General features: G+C 39.6%; 1 protein-coding gene across 5 annotated transcripts in view; it reads left to right on the forward strand.

The window, feature by feature from the left end:
• The first annotated feature begins 1098 nt into the window (after positions 1 to 1098).
• IPMK (inositol polyphosphate multikinase) overlaps positions 1099 to 13699 on the forward strand; it is a 51215-nt gene continuing 38614 nt past the window's right edge. For 2 of the 5 annotated variants that reach the window (XM_073241033.1, XM_073241031.1), the window contains exon 1: positions 1105 to 1625. In XM_073241033.1, coding sequence (XP_073097134.1) covers positions 1436 to 1625 — 190 coding nt within the window. In that variant the 5' untranslated portion in view covers positions 1105 to 1435. Of the gene's footprint in view, positions 1626 to 13699 lie in introns of all 5 variants that reach the window. The other 3 variants (XM_073241032.1, XM_073241034.1, XM_017655524.3) reach the window with 3 other exon arrangements.

Raw genomic sequence — 13699 nt, forward strand, 5'->3', positions numbered from 1 at the left:
AAAATCTGAAGTCCTGATTTTGACAGCAGCAGCTAGGGGAGGAGGAAGAAGCCTCGAGTGATAGCAACTGAGTTTGCGCAACTCTGAGGGGCGGGGTCTGGCGCTAAGGGGCAGGGCTTTGGGAATCGCCACCCCTAACCAGATTCTACTGCGCTTCCAGGTGTGTGGATTTCTCGGGGTAGAGGAGAGATGTTGACATAACACTTGTCATCATCAGATATCTAAGATTTTACCCCAAAATTTCTTGCTCAGTCTGGAATATGCAAAGCCAGGTTCAACTTTCATATGAAACGCCGGTGGCAGTCACACAGGAGTCAGTCGTGGAGTCCCGTTCCAGACCCTCTTGTAGCTCCCGGGGTAATATCTTTCTTCTGCCTTTGACCCAGTTAGTCATCCATTGAGGACCTTGGAACCTGCGCTAAGGGTCGAGTAGGAGAGAGAAAAAACGCTCATTTATTTTTAAAGATGTGCTCACTTAAAAATTTTGAGATGATTTTCCCTGGTCTGAAATCAGTGTCGTTCCATTTTTTTTTTTTAAATAAACGCGCTTTTAGGAGCACCAGTTTGCGGAAAGGGGCTACGATTAACTTGGAGGGTGTTTTGAAGGTGCGTCTTCTAAGAAACTGCCTGTTTTTAATTCTTTATGCGGGGTGGAAGTTGGAGGGAGTTATTGGAGTTAAAGGGTAGCCTCCCAAGCCACCCTTGGCACAGCTGCTGCCTTCCGACTCTCCTAACACGAGACTGCTCCTCACAGGTAGAAGCGTCGTAGAGCCGGACCTCGGGAGGCTCTGAAACGCTCACTGAATGAATGAAGGCAAACAGCCCTGTTGGCGTCCCAGTGCCAGCCCAGGGGTCGTGATCAAAGGAATCACATGGGCGCACGCACCATCCTGGCAGCCCTCAGCGGGTCCCGGCCGCGCCGCGCGTCCGCCCTCTGAGGGGTCCAGACGGCGGCCTCTGGGCATGCTCAGTAGCGGCGGCGGCCGCGGGTCGCGCAGTCGGAAGCTCGCGGCTGCGGCGGCAGTACAGGCGGCGTTGACGCGCGCGCGGCAGCGGAGGGGACTGGAGGACGGCGGGAGGGGGCGGGGGCGCGGGAGGTGGAGCCGCCGTCGCCGTCAGGGCCCCAGGGAACGCGGGGCGCCGCCGCCGCTGCAGCCGCTCGTCGGCTGGGTTCCGTCTGCAGGGCTGCTCCGGGGCCGGTGGCCGCGGTGGCAGAGCAGCGGAAGCTCTGCCGAGAGTTGGGCAGGGGAGCGCCCGCGCCTCCGCGGCGGCATGGGCTCCCTCCCCGGGCCTCAGCGGGCACCAGCCGCGGGAACCCCCGGGCCTCCTCACGGCCAAGCCTGAACGACCCCCAGGTTCTCCGGCGCCCCTTCCCTCCGCCTTATTTTTTTTCCTGCTCTCTCTGCCGCTACCGCTACCGCTTCAGCTCTCCGTTATGGCAACGGAGCCGCCATCCCCCCTCCGGCTCGAGGCTCCCGGCCCCCCAGAAAGGCGGACCCCACCGGCGAGCGAGCCCGCCCCTGAAGGCACCCCGAAGCCAGCGGGTGGCAGGCTCCGCTTTCTCAACGGCTGCGTGCCCCTCTCGCATCAGGTGGCCGGGCACATGTATGGGAAGGACAAAGTGGGTAAGTGGGGGTGGCGCGGTGCTCGGCGCTCCCCTTCCGCCTCCGGGAGCCCCCGACGGGCTGGAACTGCCTGGCGCTCAGGGGCCTGGCTGGATGCCCCTCCGGGTCTGCGCGCCGCGCCTCCGACCCCTTCCTCTCTCCAGAGCTTCCCGACTTGTGCTGCAGGGGCTTGAAAAGTGAGGCGATTTTTAGGGTGTGGGGAGTCAGGCTTGAAGCGGGAGGTGTAGGGGAGATGAGTGTCTGGTCTCCCCAGGGAGGATGGGTGTTGATTGGAGACGGCGTTGTTAGTGAAAAATAAGGAACTTCATTTTTACTGGACGGGGAAGTAAATTCTCCCCTAAGCACAAGGTCTGTTTATTATAGGCGGGTAGCTATTGCACAAGTAAAGGAATGAAATGCAGATGATGCTAATCTAAGGCTTCTCTTCTGGGTGCAGCTGCATAGCTAGAGGGGAAGCAAAAACATAGGGTTTCTTTTTCTTTTCTTTTTCTTTTTTTGGAAAGCTTATCTTGGCCTATCCAGGATCTCTCTTCCTGCCCCCTTGGGAGGTTTTTTTGTTTTGTTTTTTGATATCCCCTGGATTTGTCCGGGAGGCGTGGTTCCAGGAGTGCAGAAACTCGTATTCATGGTGGGAAATACCCCATTGTGCTGTACTAGAATGGTACACAGATAAGACATTCAGTTATTTTTGATCATCCGTGTAAGACTGTATCATGGCCTGGGTAATATATTTTGTGAGCTCCCACCGTTTTTAAAGCACAGTGCAGGGCCTATCTCATTTTATTGTCTTGGCGAAGTAAAAGTTCTGTTGAGGACCTGTAATTCACCTAGTTTACTCACGGGTTCGCTGGGCCATGATTACTGGGGAATCTGATGGATGAGCCTGTGAGTAATGCTGATGTTAGTTGTGGAAACCACTAGAGACAGTTTGGTTTATGCTGTTAAAATGATTCGGGTTTAAGCTGGGAAGATAATACTGCATTTTTAGACAAGATAACCAAGGCCAAGCCCGGTGAAATGACAAGCCCGAAGTCACACAGCTACTATGTGTTAGAATCAGGAAGCCAAGGGTCCTGTCTCACGGCCCTGTTTTTCTCCTGTGTATTGTGCTTGAAGATAACTCAAACAGTTTTTGAGAATTAATGATACTCAGTTGAATGTATGTGTATTATTTCTTAAAGAACATTTACTACTACTTTTATATTTACCTTTCTTTTTCTCTTGTTGAAAATTAGGCGTTAATGATTTTGTCATGTAGATTTGTGTACCTTTTTCCCCACTGAATTATGAGTTCCTTGAGATGAGAGACCAAACCTGTTTTATCTCTGTACCCTTGTACACAAACTGGAGCTCAGTTAAACTCGGGAGATGTTGAAAGAGTGAAAATTGTTCTTTTAGTGTTTTTAGTTATATCTAGGTAACGAAACAAATATGGTTCTCAAGGGGCTTAGCTTCAGTGTAAAGAACCTTCTCAAGATGCTTAGCATAGACATATTCTCTTGAGTATCACTTCTGGTAATGAAAATTTGAGGTTATTTATGGAATTACTGTTAATACATTTATATTGCATACCTATTGATTTATATTAATGAATCATAATGATAATCTTCCTAATATTCTGGAGGCTTGAAAAAATAAATAATTATTCCCTTAGTGGTCTCTAGAAATTGACTTCTGTGCATATGAACAAAAAATCCCAGAAAAAACATAATCTTGATGATTGTCACTTAAGAATGTAACCACTGGTTATCAAAGTATGTCATGGCCTATTCAGAGAGTTATCTGACTGATTACAAAGGTACCCTGAATGGTGGCTGAAAGAGTTTAATTTTTCATCTAAATTACCTAACTAAAGAAGTGTGGAATCTTTAATTATGTTTATTACTGTGTTCAATTTAAAATACCTCCCACCCCCCAAGTTGGTAAGGTTCTTTTTTTTTGTTTTGTTTTTTGAGAGGGCATCTCTCATATTTATTGATCAAATGGTTGTTAACAACAATAAAATTCTGTATAGGGGACTCAATGCACGATCATTAATCAACCCCAAGCCTAATTCTCAACAGTCTCCAATCTTCTGAAGCATAACGAACAAGTTCTTACATGGTGAACAAATTCTGTAAGGTTCTTTTAACTATGGACTGTCTTTGGATCACCAGTGTACAATGCCTCAAAGGTACTGTGCTAGCAACCTCATAGTTATTTGTTGAATTTAATTTTATCATGTAGATTGTGTATCTTTTTCCCCACCAAATTATGAGTTCATTGAGATGAGAGACCAAATCTGTTTTATCTCTGTACCCTTGTACACAAACTGGGGCTCAGTTAGACTTGGGAGATGTTGAAAGAGTGAAAATTGCATATACACAGTCTTGCATATATAATTCGTGAAAGGACACCTGAATGATTGTAATTTTCCCTATTCATAAAGTGGATAACAAGATAATAATTCAAAGTTCAAGAATTTACTGTGTCTCTCTACTGTCATAAATCACTTAGAATTGTAAAGTGCATCGCTTAGATCATTGTTTGGCTGTCAACTAAACTCAGAGTAAACTTTCTGAAAGACATTGTGTAGATGCTGTTTTAGTTCTAAAAATTTTTGTTACTATAATTAAACATCCAGGATTTTCAGTTTAGGATTGATATCTTACCTATTTTCAAAAAGGAGATGCTGGCTTTGTTAAAAATTAAAAACATAAAACCTATAGCACAAAGTACTGGAAAAAATATATATATCTTGTTATGTTGTTAAGTAATAATATGTTACAGCTTTGATATTAGTTATATTTTATGTTCTTCAGTGAAATCATACTTCATCAAGTACATTTAAATATCATTTCTAAGAATGCGAAGTGTTTGGGTTTTTTAAATTGTATTAAGTAGCACATCTTTTAGGAATGCATTTCAAACAGTATGGTAGTGCCCTTCCCCCATACTCCCTCTCCTGGGGGTTATCACTGTTAACTATTTACGGTGCTCCTTTTATGCCTGTTGTTTCTGGGCCCATACATACGTTAACACAATTCTGATTTTTCATACAAGCAGATATATCAGCCAGTTTTGTTTTCATTGTGTATTATGTTGTATATCCATATTTTTGTTATTATATACTTCATTGTTTTTAAAAACTTACATTTTACAGTGTGGGTGTGTCATAATTGCTTTAGTAATGAGTTTTTAGATTTTCACCTTTTTTTTTGCTGGTATAAGTAATGTATTAAACATTCTTGTACATTATAGTATACCTAACACATCTTGCAGCTTTTCTTTACAGGTTTCACAAAAGTCTGATTGCTACCAACGTAATGTCCAAAAGCTTGCCAAAAGCTGGCATAAAATCTTTCTTCTGTTTTAAGTATTGAACATGTACCATTAATTTATTTTAAAAGTCTTTAAAGTTTTAAACAAATTGTTGAAATCTGGTATTTGGATCCTAATACAACTTTGGATATAGAAATGAGAGTGTATAGGGAAAAGAAGGTCTTAAACTGAAATTGTCTTCGGGGGTGATACCCCAATTGTTTTGGCTTACTGGTCTATATTAGTAGATATCCTCTGAAACTAATTGACTTAAAATAGTTTCAAATTTGCAGAAAAGTTGAAAAAACAATACAGAAAACTTAATATTTTGTTTATCTTTCTATGCATATTATTGTTATTTTTTTGGAACTATTTGAGAATAAATTGCATACATCATGCCCCTTTACACAGTAATACTTAGGTGTGTATTTTGGTAACCAGAGCATATTTATCAGATATGGGAAATGTAAAGTGGTATAATGCTTTTATCTAATCTATAGTCTATATTTTAATTTGTCAGCTGTTCCAAAATATCTTCTATTGTATTTATTTTTCTCTGTTCATGAGCCAGTCCAGGATCATTTATTAACATTCAGTTGTCATGTCTCAGAATCCTTTAATTTCCAAGGGTTCCTCAGCCTTCCTTTGTCTTTATGACATTTTCAGTTTTGAAGAGTACTGGCTAATTATTTTGTGAATATTCTTTATGAGACTGATGCTCTACCTGCTGCACTGAGGCACCTTGAATATTCTTTAATTTGGATTTCTGATGAGTTCTTAAGGAGATTCAGGTGATGCACTTCTCGCTGTAACATTATACAAGTGTATTCATAAGGTATCACATCTGGAGGCCCATAGTGTCCATCTGCCTATTGTTAGTGATACTAGTTTAATCATCTGGTCTAAGTGTCGTCTGGCTTCTTTAGTTATATAGCTGATATTTTCCCCCTTGCAGCTAATAAGCTGTCTGGTGGGGGAGAGACTTTATGGTCATGCAGATAGCCAGATCCTCATTGTACTTCACCCCTAGATTTGGCATTTATTGATGATTCCTGCCTGAAACAGCCTTTACTTGGATAGTTGAAAAGTTGTGATTTCATTTTTCCATTCTACCACTCCCTCTATTTTACTAGCCAACATTCTAAGAAATAGCCCTCATTTTAGTCCTGTGTATGTAGTCCTTTTTTATGATCAGTTTAGATTAATGGATTCTTATTTTATAAGGCGTTGTAACACATTATAGAACTATTTGTTTTGTTCAGTTTGTCCCAGATTTGGCCAGTGGGAGTACTTCTTCATTTCTATCCCAAGGTATTTTAGAATTGTCTTCCCTTCCCAGCTCCACAACGAGCTATTTCTCCAAAGAGCCCTGCTTCGTTTTTAATGGAAAATAATATTTAGAAATCAAGATATGGGTTCTAGGTGTGGTCATTGCCAAAGGGGTGTCTCATTGCTTCTGGGCCTTTCAATGGATATAACTGAAAAATATGTATAAATATTTTAGAAATCATAGTTTCATACTGATGCTTCCAATTTCATTCCAACTCCCCAGAATTCTTTCCTATCCTGGTTCTAAATTTGTGTTTCCCATCTACCTCAATGAGAACCCTGGCTCCCAACAATATTGATATGTTTATTTTTTTTTCTCAATCATAATTTCAGAATTTCTATACCCATGCTTCTGTAGAAAACAAACCTAAAATAAAGAATCCCCTTTATACTGAGAGTATGAGTTGGAAACTCTTCACAAGTTTTTTAGATAAGCATTTTTTTGTTGTTGTTATTTTTACTTTTTCTTCTTTATGGTAATATTTTCCATTTGAAATACAGTTATGTTCATTTGTTTCTGTTTAAATTCAGCTCCCTCCCTTCATTTTTATCTATTACATATTTTTGAATGCTTATAAAGTTAACATGCTTCCAAAAGTCAAAACTTTACAGAATGGTGTATCAGGTGTTACTCCATTCCCCATCATGCCTTCTCATTTCTTAGCATCCCTTACAGGCAACCAATTTCATTGTTTTCTGATTTATCCTTTCTGAGTTTCTTGTTGCAAAAATAAGCAGATTTATATAAGTTTCCTCATTTCCCTTTCTGACTCAAAAAGTAGTATACTGTATGTACTGTTTTGCATTTTGCTTTTTAAATTTAACAATATATCCTAGAAATCACTGTTCATAGTGCTTCTTCATCCCTTTTTTACAGATCATTTTTACTCCATTGTTAATATATACTTGTTTTCTCAATTTCCTACATTTGCTTTTGGAGTTTTATTTGTTTTCATTTGTTTATTTTTTTATCCTAGCAGTAATACCTCACTGTGTTAATTCAAGTTGCTTTATAATAAGTCTTGATGTATAGTAGAGTAAGCATCCCACTTTCTTTTTCCAGATTGTCAAGACTCTTTCTCTTGACTATTTGTGGCCCTTTGTATTTCCATATAGATTTTAAATCACCATGTCATTTTCTCCAAGAAACATAAGATGTTTGTATCTGCTTTGAATCTATAGGTTGCTTGGTGAGAATTGTTTTTTAATAACAGTCTTTAATATTTGAACATGGTATATCTGTTTATTTAGGCTTTTAATTTGTCTTAGCAAGTCATAATTTTCATCATAGAGGTCTAACATAGCATTTACTGGATTTTCCTTAAGTATTTGATTCTACTATAAATTGTATAGCTTTTTAAATAATTTTTTTAAATTTTGGAAAAATCTCAATCTTACAGATAAGTTGGAGTAGTACAGTGAACTAATGTATACAATTTTACTGGATTTACCTATTCCTAATATTTTGCCATGTTTGCTTTAACACTCTATGTGTGTGATAACTATTGACTGATTTGCAGACATCAGGACCATTTTCCTCTACATAGTTGTGTCTCCTAAACATAAGAACATTTTCATATGTAACTATGGCAAAATGATGAAATTCAGAATATTTAACTTGGCATTTGCTATTATTCCCATAATACCCTAATAACAATCTTTCCCTACCCAAGACTACACGTTGCATTTAGTTGTTACCACTCTTTAGTTGCTTGTCATTTGGAGCAATTTTTCATTTTTTCTTTGTTTTTCATAACTGTGAAATATTTGAAGAGTACTGACATGTAGCTTTTTAGAATATCCTTTAAGTTTTTCTGATTCTTCATAATTAGATCAGATGAATGCATTTATGGTAAGAATGCTGTATGAGTTATGTTGTGTTCTTGGAACATCATATAAAGCATAGGGTGTCAGTTCCAGTACTGGTGATGAAACTTTGATCACCTGTTTAAGTGATATCTGCCAGGTTTTTCCACTATAAAGTTTCCATTTTTTCTACTGTAATTAGTTATTTGAGAGAAATATCTTGATACTATTAAATATCCAATTCCTCATCAATGTTTTCACCCAATGTTATAAGCATCCATTGACAATATTTGACCCACTCATTTTTTACTGATAGTTGCAAGATAGTAATATTCTGACATTCCTGTTATGTTTATTAGTTGTCATTCTGTTTTAAAGAATATAGGTGTCCCTTCTCTCTTTCCCTCTCTGTCACTATCTCTTTCTTTCATGATTAAGATGGACAAAAGGATTTTTCAGACTTTATGGATGGGTCTTATTCATTATTGTTGCTGCTAATTTTAATGTTCAAATTGTCCCAGATTTGGGTGGTGGGAGCTTCTTCAAGCTGGCTCCTGTGTCTTTTCAGTATTTCCCACTTTTATTTTTTTTTTAAATAGCATTTTCTCACTTTCTAGCATAAAAAGGCTCCATGTTTGTCTTATACTTTTCCTTTTCCAGCTCTAAAATGAGCCATTTTTTAATTTAAAAACCTGGTACTTTTAGGGATAAATGGTGTTTAAAAATCAACATCTGGGCATCAGGCATGCTCATTGTTCCTTAGTATGGTTGCTCTTTGTCCTTTCAGCAGATTGAACTAAGAAATATATAGTTCCATTTTCTTAAATATTTCATTTATTAAGGTATTATTGATATACACTCTTATCAAGGTTTCACATGAAAAAACAATGTGGTTACTACCTCCACCCATATGATCGTGTCCCCCCACACACCCCATTGCAATCACTGCCCATCAGTATACTAAGATGTCACAGAGTCACTATTTGCCTTCTCTGTGCTAACACAGTCTTCCCCATGATCCCTCCCACACCATGTGTGCCAATCATAATACCCCTCAGTCCCCTTCTCCTTCTACCCTCCTCACCCCTCCCCTTTGATAGTCTCTAGTCCCTTCTTGGAGTCTCTGAGTCTGTTGCTGTTTTGTTCCTTCAGTCTTGCTTTGTTGTTATATTCCACAAATGAGGGAAATCATTTGCTACTTGTCTTTCTCTGCCTGGCTTATTTACCTGAGCATAATACCCTCCAACTCCATCCATGTTTTTGCAAATGGTAGGATTTGTTTCTTATGGCCAAATAGTATTCCATTGTGCATATGTACCACATCTTCTTTATCCATTCATCTGTTGATGGAAGACACTTAGGTTGCTTCCATGTCTTGACTATTGTAAATAGTGCTGCAATAAACATAGGGGTGCATATGTCTTTTTGAACCTGAGAAATTATATTCTTTGGGTAAATTCCTAGGAGTGGAATTCCTAATCAATTGGTATTTCTATTTTTAGTTTTTTGAGGAATCTCCATATTGCTTTCCACAATGGTTGAACTAGCTTACGTTCTCACCAGCAGTGTAGGAGGGTTCCCCTTTCTCCACATCCTGGCCAGCATTTGTTGTTCTTAGTCTTTTAGATAAAGGCCATCCTAACTGATATGAGGTGGTATCTCATTGTGGATTTTATTTGCATTTCCCTGATAATTAGTGATGTGGAACATCTTTTCATTTGCCTATTTGCCATCTGAATTTCATTGCAGAATTGTCTGTTCATATCTTCTGCCCATTTTTTAATCGGGTTATTTACTTTTTGGGTGTTGAGACGTGTGAGTTCTTTATATATTTTGGATGTTAACCCCTTGTCAGATATGTCGTTTACAAATATATTCTCCCATGCTGTAGGATGCCTTTTTGTTCTGTTGATGGTGTCCTTTGCTGTACAGAATCTTTTTAGTTTGATATAGTCCCACGAGTTCATTTTTGCTTTTGTTTCCCTTGCTCAAGGAGAAGCATTCAGAAAAAAGTTGCTCATGTTTACATTCAGGATGTTTTTGCCTATGTTGTCTTCAAAGAGTTTTATGGTTTCATGACTTACATTCAGGTCTTTGATCCATTTTGAGTTTACTTCTGTGTATGGGGATAGACAATAATCTAGTTCCCTTCTCTTGCATGTAGCTGTCAAGTTCTGCCAACACCAATTTGTTGAAGAGGCTGTCATTTCCCTATTGTATGTCCATGGCTCCTTTATCATACATTAATTGACCATATATGCTTGGGTTTATATCTGGACTCTGTATTCTGTTCCATTGGTCAATGGGTCTGTTCTTGTCCCACTACCAAATTGTCTTGATTACTGTGGCTTTGTAGTAGAGCTTGAAGTCAGGGAGAATAATGGATATTATGCTTTTTTCTTCCTTCTCGGGATTGCTTTGGATATTCGGGATCTTTTGTGGTTCCATATGAATTTAGAACTATTTGCTCTAGTTTGTTGAAGAATGCTGTTGGTATTTTGGTAGAGATTGCATTAAATCTGTAGATTGCTTTAGGCCTTCATTGTGTCCAGCAGATTTTGTGGTGTTCAATTATTGTTGTTATTTGTCTCCATATATTGCTTAATCTCTTTTTATTTGCTCATTGATTCATTGGTTATTTAGGAGTATGTTGTTAAGCCTCCATGTGTTTGTTGGCTTTTTCGATTTCTTTGCATAATTTATTTCTACTTTCATACCTTTGTGATCTGAGAAGTTGGTTGGTACAATTTCAATCTATTTGAGTTTACTTAGGCTCTTTTTGTGACCTAGTATATGATCTATTCTTGAAAATGTTCCATGTGTACATGAGAAGAATGTGTATCCTGCTGTTTTTGGGTGTAGAGTTCTGTAGATGTCTGTTAGGTCCATCTGTTCTAATGTGTTGTTCAATGCCTCTGCCTCCTTATTCTCTGTCTGGTTGATCTGTCCTTTGGAGTGAGTGGAGTGAAGTCTCCTAGAATGAATGCATTGCGTTTTATTTCCCCTTTTAATTCTGTTAGTATTTGTTTCATATATGTAGGTGCTTCTGTGCTGGGTGCATAGATATTTATGATGGTATATCCTCTTGTTGGACTGACTGCTTTATCATTTTTAATGTCCTTCTTTGTCTCTTGTGACTTTGTTTTGAAGTCTATTTTGTCTGATACAAGTACTGCAATACCTGCTTTTTTCTCCCTATTAGTTTCATGAAATATCTTTTTCTATCCCTTCACTTTTAATCTGTGTATGTCTTTGGGTTTGAAGTGAGTCTCTTGTAGGTAGCATATAGTTGGGTCTTGTTTTTTTATCCATTCAGTGACTCTGTGTCTTTTGATTGGTACATTCAGACCATTTACATTTAGGGTGATTATCAGTAGGTATGTACTTATTGCCATTGCATGCTTTAGATTCATGGTTCCAAAGGTTCAAGGGTAACATCGTACTATCAAAGAGTCTAACTTAACTCACTTAGTATGCTATTACAAACACAATCTAAAGACTTTTTTTCCCCTCCTTTTCTTCCTCCTCCATTCTTTATTTATTAGATATCATATTCTCTATTCTTTGTCTATCCCTTTTTATTACCTCTGGTGACAGCTGTTTAACCTTAGGAACACTTCCATCTGTAGCATTCCCTCCAAAATACACTGTAGAGATGGTTTGAGGGAAGTAAATTCTCTCAGCTTTTGCTTACCTGTAAGTTGTTTAATCCCTCCTTCAAATTTAAATGATAATATTTCCAGGTACAGTATTCTTGACTCAAGGCCCTTCTGCTTCATTGCGTTAAATATATCATGCCACTCCCTTCTGGCCTGTAAGGTTTCTGCTGAGAAGTCTGATTATAGCCTGATGGGCTTATATGTGATCTTTTTTCTCTCTCTGGCTGCTGTTAATGTCCTTATCTTTGATTTTTGCCATTTTAATTATTATATGTTTTGGTCTTCCTTGGATTCCTTGTGTTGGGAGATCTGTGCACCCTCATGGCCTGAGAGACTATCTCCTTCCCCAGATTGGGAAAGTTTTCAGCAGTTACCTCCTCAACAACACTTTCTATCCCTTTTTCTCTTGCTTTTTCTTCTGGTACCCCTATAATATGAATATTGTTCTGTTTGGATTGGTCACACAGTTTCTCAATATTCTTTCATTCTTAGAGATCCTTTTTTCTCTCTGTGCCTCAGCTTCTTTGTATTCCTCTTCTCTAAATCCTATTTCATTTATCATCTCCCCCATCATATCTAATCTGCTTTTAAAACCTTCCATTGTATTCCGTAATGATTGGATCTCCATCCTAAATACGTTCCTGAGTTCTTGAATATTTTTCTGTACCTCCAGGAGCATGTTTATGATTTTTATTTTGAAATCTCTTTCAGGAAGATTGGTGAGTTCATTCTCACTCACTTGTTTTTCTGGTGGTGTTGAGATTTTGCTTTGAACCAGGTTCCTTTGACATTTCATATTTGTATGTGGTGTACTCTAGTGCCCAGAAGCTCTAGTCTCTGGAGCTGGTCAGCTCCTGGAGCAATATCAGGGTTTGCAGGGGAATGCTGTTGGTGTGTTGGGGGAGGAAAGAGCTGCTTCCTGCTTCCTGGCTGCTATGCCTGTCTCCATTGCTAGAACCAGTGGGGCAAACACACTGGTATAAGCCTCTTTGCTTTGCATTTGTAGCTGCTATAGGTGGGGCTCCCCTCTGGCTGGCCTGATGCTATGGCAGGGTTTGCTGATTTGCAAGCCTGGTGCAGGCTGGCCAGGAGGAAAGCACAGCAGGCTGCATATCACGATGGAGGGCCTTGGAGCTACATAGCCAACCAGGGGGATGGAGCGCCTGAATATCGTGAAAGTTCCCAGCCTCCTGGGCTGAGTGCACCTGAACAATTTTGTCTACCTTTCCTTTCTCCTGAGCAGTAAGCTCTGTGCAATTCTTGTCCTTTTAGCAGGCCTCTCCCTTTTAGGAAGTCTCTCAGACTGCCCACCCATATCAGCCAGATATGGATCCCTGTTTTCCACAAGCAGCTGGGATCTCAGTCTCTCAAGGTATTCCACCTGTCTTAGCTTTCCAACCTCACTAATCATAGAACACCATGCAATGTAGGTTCATGCTCTCACAGCAGATCTCCAGGGCTAGGTCTCTACTAGCCACCCTAGGCCTTCAGCAGCCCCAGGCCTCTACTCCCTCCCCACTCCATTTCTCTTCCTCCCGCCCCAGTGAGCTGGGGTCTGGGAAGGGCTTGGGTCCTGCTGGGTTATGGCTTTGGTAGTTACCCTGTTCCGTGTTCTTTTCTCAAGGTGTATGCAGTCTGGTGCAGCCTTCTTTGCTGTTGTTCTTTCAGGATTAGTTGTATTAATTATATTTTTGTATTATATGTGGTTTTAGGAGGAGGCCTCTGTCTCACCTTTAATGCCGCCATTTTTAATCCTCTCTCTCAATGTTTTGAGTGCATACACATCCTATAATTTCAGCCTAGTACTATAGGGTGTTCTTTGCCTTCCCTAGTTCTTTATTTATATCTCCCTTCTTTCTTATTGAGAATTCTGTCTCCCCAAAACATCAATATATTTACGCATTTTGAAATATTTAAACCAATGTTGCATTCCCAGAATAAAGTCCACATGGTAATGTTAAATTATCCATTATATATTGC

The sequence above is a fragment of the Manis javanica genome, chromosome 7, assembly GCF_040802235.1.
Source record: "Manis javanica isolate MJ-LG chromosome 7, MJ_LKY, whole genome shotgun sequence".
Taxonomy (NCBI): Eukaryota; Metazoa; Chordata; class Mammalia; order Pholidota; family Manidae; genus Manis; species Manis javanica.